The sequence below is a fragment of the Salvelinus alpinus genome, chromosome 21, assembly GCF_045679555.1.
Source record: "Salvelinus alpinus chromosome 21, SLU_Salpinus.1, whole genome shotgun sequence".
Taxonomy (NCBI): Eukaryota; Metazoa; Chordata; class Actinopteri; order Salmoniformes; family Salmonidae; genus Salvelinus; species Salvelinus alpinus.
The window spans coordinates 36,192,933-36,212,483 of record NC_092106.1 but is presented as its reverse complement, the minus strand read 5'-3'; the positions used below and the strand labels follow the sequence as shown (position 1 = coordinate 36,212,483).

Sequence of the window (19,551 nt, the reverse complement as noted above, 5' to 3'; positions counted from 1 at the left end):
CATTTTACGATTACAACTTTCAAGAGTAATTTTAAACCCGGACTTCCTTTAAAAAATATATATCTGCTAAAAAATATATATATATCCGCAAAACACCAATCTCAACGTCAACAGTGAAGAGGCGACTCCAGGATGCTGGCTTTCTAGGCAGAGTTCCTCTGTCCCGTGTCTGTGTTCTTTTGTCCACCTTAAACTTTTATTTTTATTGTCCAGTCTGAGATATGGCTTTTTCTTTGCAACTCTGCCTAGAAGGCCAGCATCCTGGAGTCACATCTTCACTGTTGATGTTGAGACTGGTGTTTTGCGGGTATTATTTATTGAAGCTGCCAGTTGAGGACTTGTGAGGCGTCTGTTTCTCAAACTAGAAACTCTAATGACCCTGTCCTCTTGCTCAGTTGTGCACCGGGGCATCCCACTCTTTCTATTCTGGTTAGTGCCAGTTTGCACTGTTCTGTGAAGGTAGTAGTACCCAGCGTTGTACGAGATCTTCCGTTTCTTAGCAATTTCTCGTGCATGGAAAGGCCTTCATTTCTAGGAACAAGAATAGACTGACGAGTTTCAGAAGAAAGTTCTTTGTTTCTGGCCATTTTGAGCCTGTAACCAAACTCACAAATGCTGATGCTCCAGATACTCATCTAGTTTAAAGAAGGCCAGTTTTATTGCTTCTTTAATCAGAACAACAGTTTTCACCTGTGCTAACATAATTGCAAAAGGGTTTTCTAATGATCAATTAGCCTTTCTAAAATGATAAACTTGGATTAGCTAACACAATGTGCCATTGGAACACAGGAGTGATGGTTGCTGATAATGGGCCTATGTAAATATTCCATAAAAAATCTGCCGTTTCCAGCTACAATAGTCATTTACAACAATAACGTCTACACTGTATTTCTGATAAATGTTGTTATTTTAATGGACAAGAAATTAGCTTTTCTTTCAAAAACAAGGACATTTCTAGGTGACCCCAAACTTTTGAACGGTAGTGTACATATGAGATGAGTAATGCAACATATGTAAACATTAAAGTGGCATTATTTAAGTGGCTAGTGTTCCATTTATTAAAGTGGCCAATGAGTTCAAGTCTGTATGTAGGCAGCAGCCTCTCTGTGCTGGTGATGGCTGTTCAAAAGTCTAATGGCCTTGATATAGATGTTTTTCAGTCTCTCGGTCCCAGCTTTGATGCACCTGTACTGACCTCGCCTTCTGGATGGTAGCGCGGTGAACAGGCATTGGCTCGGGTGGTTGTTGTCCTTGATCTTTTTGGCCTTCCTGTGACATCGGGTGCTGTAGGTGTCCTGCAGGGCAGGTAGTTTGCCCCCGTTGAAGACCGCACCACCCTCTGGAGAGCCCTGCAGTTGTGGGCGGTGCAGTTGTCATACCAGGCAGTGATACAGCCCGACAGGATGCTCTCAATTGTGCATCTATAAACGTTTGTGAGGGTTTTAGGTGACAAGCCAAATTTCTTCAGCCTCCTTAGGTTGAAGAGGTGCTGTTGCGCTTTCACCACACTGTCTGTGTGGGTGGACCATTTCATTTTGTCCGTGATGTGTACGCTGAGGAACCTAAAACTTTCCACCTTCTCCACTACTATCCTGTCGATGTGGATAGGGTGCTCCCTCTGCTGTTTCCTGAAGTCCACGATCATCTCCTTTGTTTGGTTGACGTTGTGTGAGAGGTTATTTTCCTGACACCACACTCTGAGAGCCCTCACCTCCTCCCTGTAGGCTGTCTCGTCGTCGTTGGTAATCAAGCCTACTACTGTTGTGTTGTCTGCAAACTTGATTGAGTTGGAAGTGTCATTGGTGAACATGGAGTACCTGGAGGTGGCTGAGCACGCACCCTTGTGGGGCCCCAGTGTTGACGATCAGCGAAGTGGAGATGTTGTTTCCTACCTTCACCACCTGGGGGTGGCCTGTCAGGAAGTCCAGGACCCAATTGCACAGGGTGGGGTTGAGACCCAGGGCCGCAAGGTTAATGATGAACTTGGAGGGTACTATGGTGTTGAATGCTGAGCTATAGTCAATGAACAACATTCGTAAATAGGTATTCCTCTTGTCCAGATGGGATAGGGCAATGTGCAGTGTGGTGGCGATTGCATTGTCTGTGGAGCTATTGGGGTGGTAAGCAAATTGAAGTGGGTCTAGGGTGACAGGTAAGATGGAGGTAATATGATCCTTGACTAGTCTCAAAGCACTAAATGATGACAGAAGTGAGTGCTATGGGGCGATAGTCATTTATTTCAGACCACTGTACTATGGCACTGATTTAGTACGAAAACACCTCTATAAATATATTTTGATAATGTATTCTGTGGACTCCGATCAGCGATCGTAAGAGGGTTGAGGCAGAGAACCTCGAGGCAACACAGAGCGACAAATTCGTGACGTACGCCCGCCTCCCCTTCCCATCTTTCATCATCACTATACACAACAGCGCAGCATCAGTATTGACTGGGAATCCAGATAAACGACCCCTCTATACGTGTGGAAATATGTAACAATAACGAGAACATATTTAACCGAAGACACACTGACAGCACAAGTAAGTATATTTAGTAGCTAATGGCGCATATTTTAAAGTGCCGTCCTTTGTGTTCGTGTAATGTTACCAATTCTGGCCATATTATGGAATGATGATGGCGGATGATGCCCGTTATTTCAGATGGTCACCTAGCTACTTTCTGTAGCTAGCTAGCAAGGAGGCTAACGAAGCCGCCTACCTTGCATTTTAGTTGACTTAACGTTAGCTAACCCACATTGCTGGTATGCTAAATTAGCAATAATACAGTAGCTAGCGTTTGACATTGTCATGGCATTTAAGTTGTTATTGATTGCTTGCTAAATGAGTAACTAGCAAGCTAGCTAGAGAGGCCTAGCCAACTGTCGATATCTAGTAACGTTTGCTAGCTGTATAGCGTAGCGATTTGTGTCATCATGGATAATGTACTGTAGCTAGCTAATGGCGCAGTTAACATTAGCTGACATTAGCTACCTAGCTTACTACTTTAATATGTCAACGTTAGTTAGCGAACTAGTTAGGCTGGGTAGCTAGCTACCCGGCTAGCTTGCTAACATTACCTTTACCTCGCTAGCAAGTTAACAAATGTTAGTTCACGTTACAATGTCAAACAGTTGACTAGCCAGCCAGGTCACTTTCTCTCATTACTAAACTGACACATCTCTCAATAGTTATTTTCCTGGACATTCGAGTGATCAGATGGGCAAAGGCATCTCTTTTCTCTCAAACCATACCCTCCTGTATTCCCCTCAGAGCTGCTGTATAGTACCATGGGTGGCCATGATGATGATATGTCTTATCATGTAGCCAACAACCATCATCAAGATGAAGTGCTGAAAAACAAATTGAATGACAGCGGCCTTTGGAGTGACCAAGAATCCACTGGCTGCAACAATGCTAAGTGGGTCAAGGAGGGCCAGAACCAGCTGAGGAAAGTTGCTGAGAAACATCAGGACCAGAATGGGAACCAAGAGGACTTCTCCCCTCATAACACCACTGAGGAGGAGCAGAGGAACGAGGAGCAGACCAAATCTCCCAACACCGCCAAGACCATCCTCAAGGAGCCACTACTCATTGATACTCTACTGTCTGAAGAGGGCGAGGGTGAAGAAGATGACAAAGAGAAGGAAGATCCATCTGAGGAAGATGAAGAGGCCTGCAGTCTTATAGAGGAAGAGAGGGAGTCCGAACAGAGTAATGTGGAGGCTGAAAGAGAGGGAGGTGGTGTGGCTAGAAATCCCTGTCTGCTGTTCTCTAACGTGAATGGAACACCAAGTGATGAAGAAACCAACTGGCCAGCAATGTCTCAGGAAAGCACTGTTGAAAGCCCTCCAAATGGAAACAAAGGTAAGGGCGAGTTGTTGAAATCAGCCGTGTGACTGTTTTGTTGGAGCAATGATGATTATAGTCTAGTCTAACATAACAAGTGCTTCTCAGGTTGCAAGCAACGTTAGCGGACTCCTCGTTCTAACCCTCCCCTTCTCTCCACACAGAGTCCTTCTGGGACTCTGAGGCCTTTGAGGCGGACACAGACCTGCCCTCTGGGTGGATGCGGGTTCGAGACACCTCTGGCACCTACTACTGGCACATCCCTACTGGCACTACTCAATGGGAGCCCCCCTCCCCTCTGGACAAGGTGGGAGACTCCATGATGTCCTCCAGTATGTCCCTGGAGACAACACCCTGTGAGGAAGAGCAGGAGGTGAGCTCTTACCCATAGGCCTTAGGGATGATTTGTGACATGTTCTGTTCGTAGAGAACTTAGATCTATGCTCTCCCAATTTCGAATATTGGGAGAAAAACGGCATCATGTTTTTGTCTGACTCCTAGGAAACATGGGGAGACCTCTCTAACCCAGATGAAGGGACTAGTGATGGAGAGCTGTGGAAGGTAAGAGACAGAGTGAATATTAATAAGTACTAATGAGAATCTGGACATGGCTAAGACCTCACATTTAGGATATCCTATACCAAAAGCGCAACACTGACACCACAGTTAAAATACCTTCTATTTATTTTAATGAGTATGGAAAAAGTTATTTTTATATCTCCGATTATTCATTGAAAAACATAATTTGTAATATACATTCAACGTAAACTCTCACCACAGACTCAGCGGATAAATCATTATTATGTGGAAAATAGTTGACATGGAAAAAGTAGGGTTACGTTTTGTTTTTTTACTGTCTTGGCGTGTACTAAGGGACAGAAGCAGGGGCCTGTTGCACAAAACTAGGATAAGGGATTAAGCCAGGATATCTTGGTGATCCTGGCTCAATTGATCCGTAATCCGGTTGCACTAAAGATGGATAGGGGGCAGGAGGATATGTTATGGTATAAATTACCATGGAGATTTATTCTGTGGAGCTAGCCTGCTCCAGACCAGGCTAAATTCCAGGATCTATTTAATCTCATCCCTAATGTCAGTCAGCAGTCACCACAAATGGAAACCAATAGTTATTTCACTGCTCACTATACATTGTTATCACATATAACTAGACCCACTGTTATTATTTAAACGTTTGTGATCATTAATTTCAATGATTTTGGATAAAAAATGATTTTTAGATGATGTTGCTATCATTAGATAATTTACAGTTTCCCATAGACTATAAGGCTATATATAAAATGATAGAATATTAGGGCCACAGAGGGGAAAAAAACACAAGTCATAATATTGTAACCAGTTGTTTTAAAGGAGGACAGTTAAAATGACAGATGTGGGGCATTTCGTGAAATTGTACTTCAGTATGGTTTCATAAACAAAGACATGCTGATGTGCCAGAATATTAAGTATCACATTGTCATAAGTATCAAAACTGTAAAAACAATATGTAGCTTTTCTGCAGAAAGAACCAGCCTCATAAATTTATGACTTTATCCTTTTTCTTCAGTGTGGCCCTAGTACTCTGTCATATAAACAAATACACATTCCATATGAATATAAAAACACAATGTGTAACATTATGTTCCTTTATTGAATAAGGACAAAACAAAGCAGGTAAACCATCAGCTCCTTTCGAAACTGAAGTCACAGTGACTCTACAAGATGGAAAGCACAGAATCCAAGCATATTATACAAAATGATACATACACATTCAAAGGTCTGTATATAACACACCCTGCATGTCTGCACACTAAAATAAATGCAGGACAAATCCATACACATCAACTGAACAGACAAATGAATGGATGCAGTAGCCTCCCTGCAGCCTTGTATTACACACAGTATACCGCACAAACATCATAAGAGGCCAAATTCGTCAAAAAACGAACCCAAAAATACCCAAATTCCTCTGCCACCGCAGGACATATTTAACCAAAATTGAAAGCACACATACTAACTAAAATAATTCAACACATATTGGTCCCTCAGCAGCCGACCACTGTCGTCATCAGGGAAGATTGCCGGATTGTCCCAGTCCATGGCTGGTGGCACTCTGGGGGCCCTCTCCTTCCTCAGGCAGGCCACATTGTGGAGGACAGCACAAGCCACAGTAATATCACATGCCCTAACAGGGCTGACCCTTAATTTGTGAAGGCAGTGAAAGCGTGCCTTCAGGAGGCCAAAGGTCATTTCAACTCTGGCCCTGGTCCTGGCATGGGCATGGTTGTAGGCCTGCTGTGCTTCCTGGGGGTCTGTGAAAGGTGTCAGGAGAAAAGGCTGGCAGCCATACCCCCTGTCTCCCAGCAACACACCAGAGAATTCACCTGTCAACACAAAATCTCATCATTACTACCTCATAAACACAGTGACATTCTTGACACAGCCATGATGGTTATAAATAGGGGTTGTGTGGCTTACCTTGTGATAGGCACTGATAGATTTCAGAGGCCCGAAAGATTCTGGAGTCATGGACTGAGCCAGGCCATTTTGCCACAACATTGCTGATCACACAGTCAGCATTGCAGACCATCTGAAATCATAAGATGAGGAATATTACACCAATCAATGCACATCACTGGCAATGCAGAGTGTTCGTCAATGGACAATATCAAAAAGTTATGTTCACCTGAACATTAATGCTGTGAAAGGATTTCCTATTCACAAAATCGGCCTCATGGGCACCTGAGGGGGCTTTTATCCTTATGTGTGTGCAGTCCACTGCACCAATGACATTGGGGAAACCTGTCACACAAAGTAATGAGTATCCTACTATGTGTTAACAGTTGTCCTGTAATTTGTAGATCCTCTTACCTGCAATCCTATAGAACTCCTCTTTGATGTCACAGAGTCTTCTGTGGCCAGGGAAGGAGATGAAGACATCTGCTAATGCTTTGATAGCCAGACACACACTCCTTATTGTGCGGCAAATTGTGGCCTTGTTCAGCTGTTCTGCATCCCCCACTGAGTACAGGAAGGCTCCACTAGCAAAAAAGCGCAAGGCCACACAAACCATTTGCTCCACACTCAGTGCATGGCTCCGTGCAGTGCGGTGCTTAATCCTGGGACCCAGTAGTCTGCATAGATACCTGATGCCATCTGCAGAAAACCTGTATCTTTCATATAGATGGTCATCAGGGAAGGCCAGTGGGTCCAACCGGTCCCTGAAGACCCTTTCTCGCCTGAAGGCTCTCCTCAGCACAAGTGCTTCTTCATCCACCACATCTCGCACGAATGGGCATGCCATTGTCAGAGCAGAAAGGAACACACAATTTTGGGCCTTCATATAGGCTAGTGGCCACACCTGGTGCTGGGGGGGTGGGCAAAAGAGGGCGATGCCTTATAACGATGACTTGGTTGTACTGATTGCTGGGAAAATAAAAAAAACCTTAGAAAGATGCCACCGTACTGTGTGCTCACAATAAGAGCTCATATGTCATGGCTCACTTGACTTTACGAGAATATACCTAATTTTTATTTTGAGCTGTGTCATCTTCTTGGAGCTGGGGGAGGAAAGAAAAATAATGATTAATACATTTGTGTTACAGTTAGCATACAGTGTACATTGAAGGCATATCTCACCTCCCTCTCAAGTTTTTTTTATTTCAAGGTCCAGTTTCCTAATTGTCCTCTTTTTTATTTCGGACTCCAGTGCAAGATTTTCCATCTTTTTCTTCTTGTACTGAATGTCTATGTCTGCCAGTTCTATTTGGCGCCGGAGGTGGTTGCCATACAACTTTCTGATAGCTTGTGAGCTCTGTGAACACAATACAATTAGCGCAGCTGGAATTTGGCAGGATGTGGTGTCCTTTTATTAATACGCACTATGTTGCCAGGCTGGTTTTCCCACTGTATAGCATCTGGGTCCTGTAAAAGAAATTAGATTTTTTGATTTTGATGAGGACTCCTCACCATTGTAGAGTAAATAGTACTTTCACAGTCTTAACATGATACCTCATGCCTTCTGGAATCCAGAGAGATGGTCTCCTCCTCATCATCGTCTCCATCATGTGCTGTTGCTGCTGCACTGGGGCCTTCACCCTATCACATTTAATCGGATTCATATTGAAGCTAGTAGACAAGACATGCCAGGCCTACAGTATGCCTTTGATGGAGTACTCACTGGATCAGCATCGTCTGGTGCTTGTGCTGGTGGCTCTAACAGGAACACAGTGCTGCCAGACACTGCAAGGCAATAGGTAAACCAAAGTCAGACAGTCCAAATTGATTCAATAGGAATGTGGTTGTATCCCATGTAGAGATGGAAGGACATACCTTGAATGAAGCGGGTGGCATCTTGGGAGGAACCTATGCTCGTCTCTTTCCCCCCAGGGATCCCCTCTAAGACGGGCCTGCCTTTATTTAGCTCCAAGGCCATGTCCTCTGCTGGGGTAAGGTCAGCCTTTGGTGACCCACCACCCGTGCCTTGTCTGTGGGTATTCTTTTTCACTGCTAAAACAGTACAGACAATGTGTGAGCAGGCACCTTCTGGGTACAATATATGCTTGTGCTTTGTTAAATATTAGTCAGGGACCATACCATTCTGCAGAATGTTCTTGTATTTGATTTTGACCTGCTGCCATGTCCGTTTTGGCCCGTTCATGTTTAATCTACACACACACACACACACACACACACACACACACACATTTAATGGAGTCACACTGCAAAAAATTACTTGGTATTTTTGTCTTGTTTTCAGTAAAAATATCAAAAAATTTATCATAGCTTTATACAGTGTGATGGAGTTACTTTACACAATTTCACTCATATCTGCAGTGCATTTCAATAAAAAATTTAACCGTTTCATAATTACAGTACAACTGCATTTTTGGAGATGTGAATTAAATATTTGAATTGTAATTGTGATGTTTCAGCGGAGCGGTGAGTGTGTAATTGTGCACTACTTACGCATTCAGGCGGTCTGCAATACTTTGCCACGCTTTTTCTCTTTGCTTTATCACTGTGGCGGTGTTGCCTTTCTTCTTAATTATATCTTTTACCTCCTCGTATGCCTCCATGAGGATTTGTGCTTCCGACGGGGAAAAGTACGCGGCTCTAGTTGCCATGGTAAATCAGTTAATCTGTGATCTGTGGCGGGGTCTATTTGAGTGAGCCGTGAGCGCGCACCTATCCAGGATTGGTTTCACCTGGCTTAATGAATCCGTGTCTGCTCATCCTGGCTTGGTCTTTGTGCAACCAATTAAGCCTGGACGCACATGTTTTGGCTTCATTGAGCTCAGCTGAGTCATTTATCCCGGATGTCTTAATTCTACTTTTGTGCAACAGGCCCCAGAGCATTACGCTTCAATAGCCAAAATAATAATACAATAACAGAGCACATGACATTTCCCAGCTTCAACCCACAATATTTCAGTTTTAGAAACAGTGGAGTTTAGAAGGCAGCACATCTGGATGTTGATCAACTTGGTGATAATGAATTGACAAATTCTTCGTATTTTTCCGGATTCCAGGAGGGAGAGGTGGCTTCTGATCAGAGCCTGAAGGAGTTTGAAGGGGCAACCCTGCGCTATGCATCCATCAACCTGAAGTAAGTGGTGTTGTGGTAGTACATTATGTGATAAGCTTTCTCATTCTCAGCCAAAACAGTCTCTCTTAAACCCTTCTCTTTAAACCCTTCTCCCTTCTCCCTATTCTTTCTCAAACTATACCTGACTGGTAACTGCCTTATAGCTGTTCTCAATCTGAAGAGGAGAACCTTGATCCCCATTGCACTGACTTGGAGGCTAAGGTACATTCAAATTCACTTACATTTACACTCACTAATGCACTGAGGCAGGAAGACTGTAGTCGTCTGGCTGTCCCTTTCCTGTCAACATACAACTACTCTCCCCTTTCCTAATTGGACTGCATCTGTCGGTTTATCCCTCTCCCTCTCTCCGGCCCATCCTGTGTTCTCTCCTGCCTCAATTTGCTATTCCAGTATTTTGCTGTGCGCTCTCTGGGCTGGGTGGAGATGTCTGAAGAGGATATGGCACCAGCGAAGAGCAGCGTGGCTGTCAACAACTGCATTAGACAGCTGTCCTACCATAAACACAACCTCCATGACACTGCTGGCATCTGGGGAGAGGTGAGTCTGAGGAGCAGGGCTACAGTAAGGGACTGGGGTGGGCTCTTCCTGTTTGGGGGAAGAGCCTGGGCATGGGGTTGATGTCTGGGCAACACCCTCTGTTTACCTTGCTTGGTCTATTTTTACCCAGCAACCTCTCACATTTACTGCTATTCCCTGCAGCTGCTCTGTGTTGAATAATGTTGAACATCAGAGTAATTATAGTCATCCATATGCACCAATGCTTGGGAATGTCTCTTCATCTAAAACGGGATCAAGTCTAACAGGTGTTTGCTAGAATATTATCAGTTGTAGAACAGATGGCACATTCAAATGTAATTTGGTTCAATTTCCTATGCATGGTGTTGCTTCAGGAGGATCGTGATATGTTTGTGTTGTGTTACCAGGGTAAGGACATGCTGATGGTCCTGGAGAATGACACGATGAATCTGATCGACCCACTGGGCCAGACTCTGCTGCACTCCCAGCCTATTGCCAGCATCCGCGTGTGGGGTGTGGGCCGAGACAACGGCAGGTGAGTGTCCACTACTTAGTCACCGTTTGGCACCACATCTGGAGGTTGTAAAGCACTGCACAACTTTGGCAGTCCGATTAAGTGGTGTAGCTACTTTTACAGGAACAGAAAATGCTGTTTAACTCTTTGGAATTTGTACTATTTTATATAGTGTTTATTTAGCACAATCTATTAGTAACTTGTTTATCTAGTCTTAGCCGTCACTTAACTATTACTTCATCGTGACCCATCCACACCTAATTAAGAGATATTAGACACTGGGATACAGTGTATAATACAGAAGTATTATTAAAACATGTTCATCTTCATGCCTTAGGGTAGCGTTTTCCCATCCTAGACCTGTGGATATGGGTCTGTTTTCCTTCTGAATTTGCACATAGCAGTTCTTTGCCCAGCTGTGGGAGTCATTACAGCTGCATTTACACAGGCAGCCCAATTCTCATATTTTTACACATTTTGATCTTTTGACCAATCACATCAGATTTTTTCACATTAGAATTTTTTAGAGCTGAACTGATTAGTCAAAAGACCAATTAGTGAAAAAAATATCTGAATTGGGCTGCCTTTGTAAATGCTGCCTATGAGTCCTAACTGGATTTGAACCCAACTTGGCAATGGCATGCTTAAATACAGAACTGCAACCATGAGACAACACCGCCCTCTGGTGGGTTGTCCATGGTATTGCATTAACACAGCTGCTCTGGTGGGTTGTCCATGGTATTGCATTAACACAGCTGCTCTATGGTGGGTTGTCCATGGTATTGCAATAACACAGCTGCTCTATGGTGGGTTGTCCATGGTATTGCAATAATACAGCTGCTCTATGGTGGGTTGTCCATAGTATTGCAATAACACAGCTGCTCTATGGTGGGTTGTCCATGGTATTGCAATAATACAGCCGCTCTATGGTGGGTTGTCCATGGTATTGCAATAATACAGCTGCTCTATGGTGGGTTGTCCATGGTATTGCAATAATACAGCTGCTCTATTGTGGGTTGTCCATGGTATTGCAATAACACAGCTGCTCTATGGTGGGTTGTCCATGGTATTGCAATAATACAGCTGCTCTATGGTGGGTTGTCCATAGTATTGCAATAACACAGCTGCTCTATGGTGGGTTGTCCATGGTATTGCAATAACACAGCTGCTCTATGGTGGGTTGTCCATGGTATTGCAATAACACAGCTGCTCTATGGTGGGTTGTCCATGGTATTGCAATAATACAGCTGCTCTATGGTGGGTTGTCCATGGTATTGCAATAATACAGCTGCTCTATTGTGGGTTGTCCATGGTATTGCAATAACACAGCTGCTCTATGGTGGGTTGTCCATGGTATTGCAATAACACAGCTGCTCTATGGTGGGTTGTCCATGGTATTGCAATAACACAGCTGCTCTATGGTGGGTTGTCCATGGTATTGCAATAATACAGCTGCTCTATGGTGGGTTGTCCATGGTATTGCAATAACACAGCTGCTCTATGGTGGGTTGTCCATGGTATTGCATTAACACAGCTGCTCTATGGTAGGTTGTCCATGGTATTGCAATAATACAGCTGCTCTATGGTGGGTTGTCCATGGTATTGCAATAATACAGCTGCTCTATGGTGGGTTGTCCATGGTATTGCAATAATACAGCCGCTCTATGGTGGGTTGTCCATGGTATTGCAATAATACAGCTGCTCTATGGTGGGTTGTCCATGGTATTGCAATAATACAGCTGCTCTATGGTGGGTTGTCCATGGTATTGCAATAATACAGCTGCTCTATGGTGGGTTGTCCATGGTATTGCAATAACACAGCTGCTCTATGGTGGGTTGTCCATGGTATTGCAATAATACAGCTGCTCTATGGTGGGTTGTCCATAGTATTGCAATAACACAGCTGCTCTATGGTGGGTTGTCCATGGTATTGCAATAACACAGCTGCTCTATGGTGGGTTGTCCATGGTATTGCAATAACACAGCTGCTCTATGGTGGGTTGTCCATGGTATTGCAATAATACAGCTGCTCTATGGTGGGTTGTCCATGGTATTGCAATAATACAGCTGCTCTATTGTGGGTTGTCCATGGTATTGCAATAACACAGCTGCTCTATGGTGGGTTGTCCATGGTATTGCAATAATACAGCTGCTCTATGGTGGGTTGTCCATGGTATTGCAATAATACAGCTGCTCTATGGTGGGTTGTCCATGGTATTGCAATAATACAGCCGCTCTATGGTGGGTTGTCCATGGTATTGCAATAATACAGCTGCTCTATGGTGGGTTGTCCATGGTATTGCAATAATACAGCTGCTCTATGGTGGGTTGTCCATGGTATTGCAATAATACAGCTGCTCTATTGTGGGTTGTCCATGGTATTGCAATAACACAGCTGCTCTATGGTAGGTTGTCCATGGTATTGCAATAATACAGCTACTCTATGGTGGGTTGTCCATGGTATTGCAATAATACAGCCGCTCTATGGTGGGTTGTCCATGGTATTGCAATAATACAGCTGCTCTATGGTGGGTTGTCCATGGTATTGCAATAACACAGCTGCTCTATGGTGGGTTGTCCATGGTATTGCAATAATACAGCTGCTCTATGGTGGGTTGTCCATGGTATTGCAATAACACAGCTGCTCTATGGTGGGTTGTCCATGGTATTGCATTAACACAGCTGCTCTATGGTAGGTTGTCCATGGTATTGCAATAATACAGCTGCTCTATGGTGGGTTGTCCATGGTATTGCAATAATACAGCTGCTCTATGGTGGGTTGTCCATGGTATTGCAATAATACAGCCGCTCTATGGTGGGTTGTCCATGGTATTGCAATAATACAGCTGCTCTATGGTGGGTTGTCCATGGTATTGCAATAATACAGCTGCTCTATGGTGGGTTGTCCATGGTATTGCAATAATACAGCTGCTCTATGGTGGGTTGTCCATGGTATTGCAATAATACAGCTGCTCTATGGTGGGTTGTCCATGGTATTGCAATAATACAGCTGCTCTATGGTGGGTTGTCCATGGTATTGCAATAATACAGCTGCTCTATGGTGGGTTGTCCATGGTATTGCATTAACACAGCTGCTCTATGGTGGGTTGTCCATGGTATTGCAATAATACAGCTGCTCTATGGTGGGTTGTCCATAGTATTGCAATAATACAGCTGCTCTATGGTGGGTTGTCCATGGTATTGCATTAACACAGCTGCTCTATGGTGGGTTGTCCATGGTATTGCAATAATACAGCTGCTCTATGGTGGGTTGTCCATGGTATTGCAATAATACAGCTGCTCTATGGTGGGTTGTCCATGGTATTGCAATAACACAGCTGCTCTATGGTGGGTTGTCCATGGTATTGCAATAATACAGCTGCTCTATGGTGGGTTGTCCATGGTATTGCAATAATACAGCTGCTCAATGGTGGGTTGTCCATGGTATTGCAATAACACAGCTGCTCTATGGTGGGTTGTCCATGGTATTGCAATAACATTTATTTTCAATGACATTCACCACGAATCTGATTTTAATTTTCTGCTAGTGTTTTTGTAATAACTGTGTTTAACTGATCATTATTTATTTTCATGCTGCATTTCGCTGCCCTATACAGGGAAAGGTATTGTACAGATATGATTATTTGCAGTTTTTCTTTTAGAAATGTATTCTCATGTCCGATGGTGTTTATCCTACGTATAGTATAATTTATTGTATTGTCATATCTAACATGATTGCATGCAATCATTTTTGTTTTGCCAGTTTTTTTCTTGTGGGTGGTTATCATTAAAGATGGAGAAATGTATGGGTTCATGTACCAGTATGTAAAAGGTGCACTTTTCTGTATTTGTTAAAACAGAGACTTTGCTTATGTAGCGCGAGACAACCTAACCCAGGTCCTCAAGTGTCACGTGTTCCGCTGTGACTCACCTGCCAAGAACATTGCCACCAGTCTGCATGAGATGTGCTCCAGGGTGAGACTCCCATGTTTTCTACAGTTGAAGTTGGAAGTTTACATACACTTAGGTTGGAGTCATTAAAACTCATTTTTCAACCACTATGCAAATTTCTTGTTAACAAACTATAGTTTTGGCAAGTCGGTTAGGACATCTACTTTGTGCACAACACAAGTCATTTTTCCAACAATTGTTTACAGACAGATTATTTCACTTATCATTCACTGTATCAAAATTCTAGTGTGTCAGAAGTTTACATACACTAATTTGACTGTGCCTTTAAACAGGTTGGAAAATTCCAGACAATTATGTCCTGGCTTTAGACCCTTCTGATAGGCTAATTGACATAATTTGAGTCAATTGGAGGTGTACCTGTGGATGTATTTCAAGGCCTATCTTCAAACTCACTGCCTCTTTGCTTGACATCAAGGGAAAATCAAAAGAAATCAGCCAAGACCTTAGAAATTAAATTGTAGACCTCCACAAGTCTGGTTCATCCTTGGGAGCAATTTCCAAATGCCTGAAGGTACCACATTCATCTGTACAAACAGTAGTACGCAAGTATAAACACCATGGGACCACGCAGCCGTCATACCGCTCAGGAAGGAGACGCGTTCTGTCTCCTAGAGATGAACGTACTATGGTGCGAAAAGTGCAAATCAATCCCAGAACAACAGCAAAGGACCTTGTGAAGATGCTGGAGGAAATAGGTACAAAAGTATCTATATCCACAGTAAAATGAGTCCTATATCGACATAACCTGAAAGGCCGCTCGGCAAGGAAGAAGCCACTCCTCCTAAACCGCCATTTTAAAAAAACAGACTGGTTTGCAACTGCACATGGGGACAAAGATTGTACTTTTTGGAGAAATGTCCTCTTGTCTGATGAAACAGAAATAGAACTGTTTGGCCATAATGACCATCATTATGTTTGGAGGAAAGAGGGTGAGGCTTGCAAGCTGAAGAACACTATCCTAACCTTGAAGCACGGGGGCTGGCAGTATCATGCTGTGGGAGTGCTTTGCTGCAGGAGGGACTGGTGCACTTCACAAAATAGATGGCATCATGAGGATGGAAAATTATGTGGATATTTTGAAGCAACATCTCAAGACATCTGTCAGGAAGTTAAAGCTTGGTCGCAAATGGGTCTTCCAAATGTACAATGACCCCAAGCATACTTCCAAAGTTGTGGCAAAATGGCTTAAGGACAACAAAGTCACGGTATTGGAGTGGCCATCACAAAGCCCTGACCTCAATCCTATAGAAGATTTGTGGGCAGAACTGAAAAAGTGTGTGCGAGCAAGGAGGCCTACAAACCTGACTCAGTTACACCAGTTCTGCCGGGAGGAATTGGCCAAAATTCACCCAACTTATTGTGGGAAGCTGTGGAAGGCTACTTGAAACGTTTGACCCAAGTTAAACAATTTAAAGGCAATGCTACCAAATACTAATTGAGTGTATGTAAACTTATGACCCACTGGGAATGTGATGAAAGAAATAAAAGCTGAAATAAATCACTCTCTACTATTATTCTGACATTTCATGTTCTTAAAATAAAGTGGTGATCCTAACTGACATAAGACAGGGGATTTTTACTAGGATTAAATGTCAGGGATTGTGAAAAACTGAGTTTTAAATGCATTTGGCTAAGGTGTATGTATACTTCCGACTTCAACTGTATGTCACATCTAATATACTATTTCCTGTGGAATCTCGTTTCACGATGAGCTGAACATGTTTCTCTCTACATTCAGATAATGACAGAGAGGAAGTTATCCAAGCCATTTCTGAGCAGGTACAATTCTGACCAGTGCAAAGCCATGGAGATTCCTGCTCAAGGTAACCCCTGTGATAGTTCTACAGTTAATTTTAGAACAGAAGTAAAACACCAGACACTAACTCCATCCCTATCTTCTTCCTCTGCAGAGTTTCCCGTTCCAAAAAATGAGAATTTCCAACGTTTCCTTGTGTATTACCTTGGTAACGTACCTGTGACCAAGCCTGTAGGTAAGGGACGCATGGGTAAGGAAATCTTTTATTTACTTAGTAGTTAGGTAAATATATCTAGCTGTGCAATAAAGCATATGGCTGTGCTTTGTGTGGGACTGTGTTTTGCTTCACTGCACACGTAGCTAGCTAGCTACTCCCATGCAGTTTACCTTACCCTGTGGATACTGATACTGTCAAACTTTCTCGTCTCCTAGGTGTGGACACAATCAATGATGCTTTGGAGGCGGCAATGAACAGCACAAGGAAGCAGGATTGGACCCCTGTCTCTGTCAACGTGGCCCCTGCCACTCTCACCATCCTCACCAGAGAGGTAGTTACTAACTAACTAACCCATCCACAACATCACCTCTGTTACACACAGACATTTGGTAGCAGTCATGTCAGTATGGCTCTCTCCTGACCATGCTGTCTCCTCTGTCCTTCCCAGACTGAGGAGGTGATGTCAGAGTGCCGGGTGCGGTTCCTGTCTTTCATGGGTGTGGGAAAGGACATCCACACCTTTGCCTTCATCATGGCCAAGGGCCCCGGGGACTTCATCTGTCACATGTTCTGGTGTGAGCCCAACGCTGCCAGCCTGAGTGAGGCGGTGCAGGCCGCCTGCATGGTGAGTCAACAGACTGGACAGTGGACTCCATTATTGATTAATCAATGGTCTAGAGAGACGGGCTGAAGGATGATATGTTGTCTATAGTATAGAACATTGTATTAATAAACTGGAATGGTATTTATGTGTTTCAGTGTCTGTACTGATGGAGTCCTGCTGTGTGTGTGTGTTCTGTCCACAGCTGCGCTACCAGAAGTGTCTGGATGCGAGGCCTCCCAGCCTGGGCTCCTGCTTGCCCACTCCCCCTGCTGACTCCATGGCCCGCCGGGTCAGGATTGGGGTCCAGAGTCTGCTGGGAAGCTTCAAGCAGTACAGGTCAGGGTCCCAGTCCCCCTGAGCAGAAGAGAGATCTCCTCCCCACCAACACTAACCCATCACAGCAGCTCCAGCTCACTCCTCCACTCCTCTCTTTATCTCTCTCTTTCTGCCGTTTCTGTCGGCCTTACACTCCTTTTGACCTTCCTTAGAGATAGTCCTTTCATTAGTGCATGGAGTTATATGTAACTGAGGAAATGCTTACTTACTAGTGATTGCAAAGTGTTTTTCTATACATCTACTGTATAACTCTCCTTTAGCTTTGTACTCAAACTGAATGAGCCCTGACAACGGCCCATTATTTGTTCTGTTGTTGGGATTTAATCTGTTTGTCACTATTTTTGTGTTTTAGCAGAAACCATGTCTGGCAGGAAGTGTTCGTATGATGGGATGTAACTACATGTTTCTTCACTGTAGGAAGCTAGGAGGATTCCACACAGAAATACATCTAATTTCTTTGCAACTATGGTTGAGTCATGGGGCCATGCTCTTCCCCAAACAGTAACAGCACCTCTTTTAAAAAAATGTTCTACTGGTGTCTGCAGAAGGTCATGCAGTCACCGTCGAGCCTAGTAGAGTCTCCTGATGTTTGTTTTCTATCATGTCATTACCCTGCACACTCCTCAGCCTCTACTCCTGTCCAACTGAGGTTCTAAGAGCCCAAGTAGAGGGTCACCTAGAGAGCTTCATGTTCCCCACTGCAAAACAGTGTGTTTTAGTCTTCCATTAAAGAAGTGATATAATAATCACGTGTCACGTCGTAGTGAACAACCAGTGATTTCAGAGTGTACTGTAGTTGCGTTTCCCCTACATTTGCATGAACATTTGCAAGTTCAGTGCTTCTGTGCAATAATCAGACTTTCCTGTATGTGGTGGTGGTAGAATGGCTTGCCAGGCTTCCAAACGGTTATATAGCAGCACTCACTGTGCTGTGGGTTCTTTAATGTAGGGGCCTGGCTATATCTGACTAGGGCTTAGCCAACAAAAAGAGGCAATGGTGAAAATAGAATTCTGATCATGGAAAAGTGCCCTGAAAACACAACAGCTCATCGCCTGAGTTTTCTATCTGAGTCAGTCAACCGCAGCTGGTAACCACCTCCACTGTATAGTAGTGTAGGACCTCACCACGCACTGCATGTTTTAATAGCTTTGAGGAATAACCAGGGTCATATCTGCCTGCAGCGGTTTAGTGCTGAACTCTTAGTAATTGTAACATACTAGATGTGTGCTACTTCATGGTAAAGAGGGCTGAATTCTGTACCTGTTAATAAGTGTTTGTAAGGCATGTCACTAGCCTGTATCCGTGTCTATCAATATATAAGCTAGCTAGTAGTAGATTAGTTGTCACTGTCAGGTCCTTTCCACTGAGTAGCTGAGAGCAGGTCAGTATCTGTCTCCCTTAGTCACCGCCCTGGGACAGGGATAACATTGAGAGAATGATTTATGATTTTATTTATTTACATTTTTTTACCACTTTTTGCTCTGTTTGGGCCATGGTCCCTCTAAGTAATGTATTTTGTATTGTTTTCATACACTATAATGGACACTACTGAGGAGCAGTTGCACAGTTGCTCATTATTGATTGTATTAGAGAACATAAGTCAGACTAGTTGTGGTTTTTATGTAAAAAATAAAATACAAATGAAATGTGTTTGTCAGAAGTATTTAGTGCAATAGTTATTTGGCCTATAACAAAATGAAACATGTAAAATATAGAAACACTATCTGAAATAATTAGACTGGATTTAATTGTATAATACTATACTGTATCTCATGTCACTGTTCACTTATCATTGTGCTCCTTTTTCTAATTCTGTTATGTTAGTACTTCCAAAGTCAACATTAAAAACGAGGAATATTGGAACACTAGCTGATACATTTATTTCACAATTCATGTAAATTAGGTGTATAAAATGTATCTGTATATAAAAGTCCCTGCACAAGAAATAAATGTGAACATATCTTATTTTTGGTGTTGCATATTTTTTTCACCCGCTTAGTGGAATAATTTGCATGGTTTTGGTGTGACGTGTTGAGTGAAGCCATGTGGATTGGTGAGATTGTATTCCAAAAGGCAGTTGTGGATTAGTCTGTAAATTGTCTCCTTTCGTAACCGGTGGTAGAACCACATAAATCCTCAATTTTCAATCAATGTTTTTTTATCTGACATTCCTGGTAATCC

General features: G+C 43.3%; 2 protein-coding genes across 6 annotated transcripts; one reads left to right on the top strand and one right to left on the bottom strand.

Moving 5' to 3' along the window:
- The first annotated feature begins 2,315 nt into the window (after window positions 1-2,315).
- Window positions 2,316-19,335, top strand: LOC139548285 (amyloid beta precursor protein binding family B member 1-like). Of its 3 annotated transcripts, none has more exons than XM_071357870.1 (14): window positions 2,316-2,541; window positions 3,189-3,864; window positions 4,011-4,219; window positions 4,348-4,407; window positions 9,375-9,451; window positions 9,595-9,652; window positions 9,845-9,991; window positions 10,378-10,505; window positions 14,345-14,459; window positions 16,195-16,279; window positions 16,367-16,462; window positions 16,645-16,760; window positions 16,878-17,054; window positions 17,236-19,335. In XM_071357870.1, the coding sequence occupies exons 2-14, from the start codon at window positions 3,288-3,290 to the stop codon at window positions 17,389-17,391; spliced, it is 2,001 nt and encodes a 666-aa protein (XP_071213971.1). In that variant the 5' UTR covers window positions 2,316-2,541; window positions 3,189-3,287; the 3' UTR covers window positions 17,392-19,335. The 3 variants fall into 3 exon arrangements, with proteins under 3 accessions (XP_071213971.1, XP_071213972.1, XP_071213970.1); XM_071357871.1 differs by having other exon boundaries at window positions 2,390-2,541; window positions 3,271-3,864; window positions 16,367-16,447; XM_071357869.1 differs by having other exon boundaries at window positions 2,390-2,541; window positions 3,271-3,864.
- On the bottom strand, window positions 5,476-9,181 carry LOC139548286 (putative nuclease HARBI1). 3 transcript variants are annotated; one of them, XR_011669688.1, is made up of 9 exons: window positions 8,440-9,160; window positions 8,176-8,352; window positions 8,024-8,085; window positions 7,855-7,941; window positions 7,483-7,767; window positions 7,368-7,403; window positions 6,715-7,269; window positions 6,322-6,433; window positions 5,476-6,227 (listed from the first exon to the last, which is right to left on the bottom strand). XR_011669688.1 is itself a non-coding variant. In XM_071357873.1 (9 exons), exons 1-5 carry the CDS (start codon window positions 8,276-8,278, stop codon window positions 7,490-7,492), a joined length of 462 nt encoding a protein of 153 aa, XP_071213974.1. In that variant the 5' UTR covers window positions 8,279-9,181; the 3' UTR covers window positions 5,476-6,227; window positions 6,322-6,433; window positions 6,715-7,269; window positions 7,368-7,403; window positions 7,483-7,489. The 3 variants fall into 3 exon arrangements, 2 of the variants coding, with proteins under 2 accessions (XP_071213974.1, XP_071213973.1); XM_071357873.1 differs by having other exon boundaries at window positions 7,483-7,657; window positions 7,726-7,767; window positions 8,176-9,181; XM_071357872.1 differs by having other exon boundaries at window positions 8,176-9,146.
- Window positions 19,336-19,551: the final 216 nt, after the last annotated feature.

Bases quoted from the DNA above. Each gene is read 5' to 3' on its own strand.
- LOC139548286 (XM_071357872.1), bottom strand. From the start codon at position 6,783: ATGTCTTCATCTCCTTCCCTGGCCACAGAAGACTCTGTGACATCAAAG. The intron at 6,434-6,714 runs GTAAGAGGATCT...TTATGATTTCAG, and splicing joins GGAGTTCTATAGGATTGCAG to ATGGTCTGCAATGCTGACTG. The intron at 6,228-6,321 runs GTAAGCCACACA...TTGTGTTGACAG, and splicing joins CTATCAGTGCCTATCACAAG to GTGAATTCTCTGGTGTGTTG.
- LOC139548285 (XM_071357870.1), top strand. From the start codon at position 3,288: ATGGGTGGCCATGATGATGATATGTCTTATCATGTAGCCAACAACCAT. The intron at 9,452-9,594 runs GTAAGTGGTGTT...ACTGCCTTATAG, and splicing joins TATGCATCCATCAACCTGAA to CTGTTCTCAATCTGAAGAGG. The intron at 16,761-16,877 runs GTAGTTACTAAC...TGTCCTTCCCAG, and splicing joins TCACCATCCTCACCAGAGAG to ACTGAGGAGGTGATGTCAGA.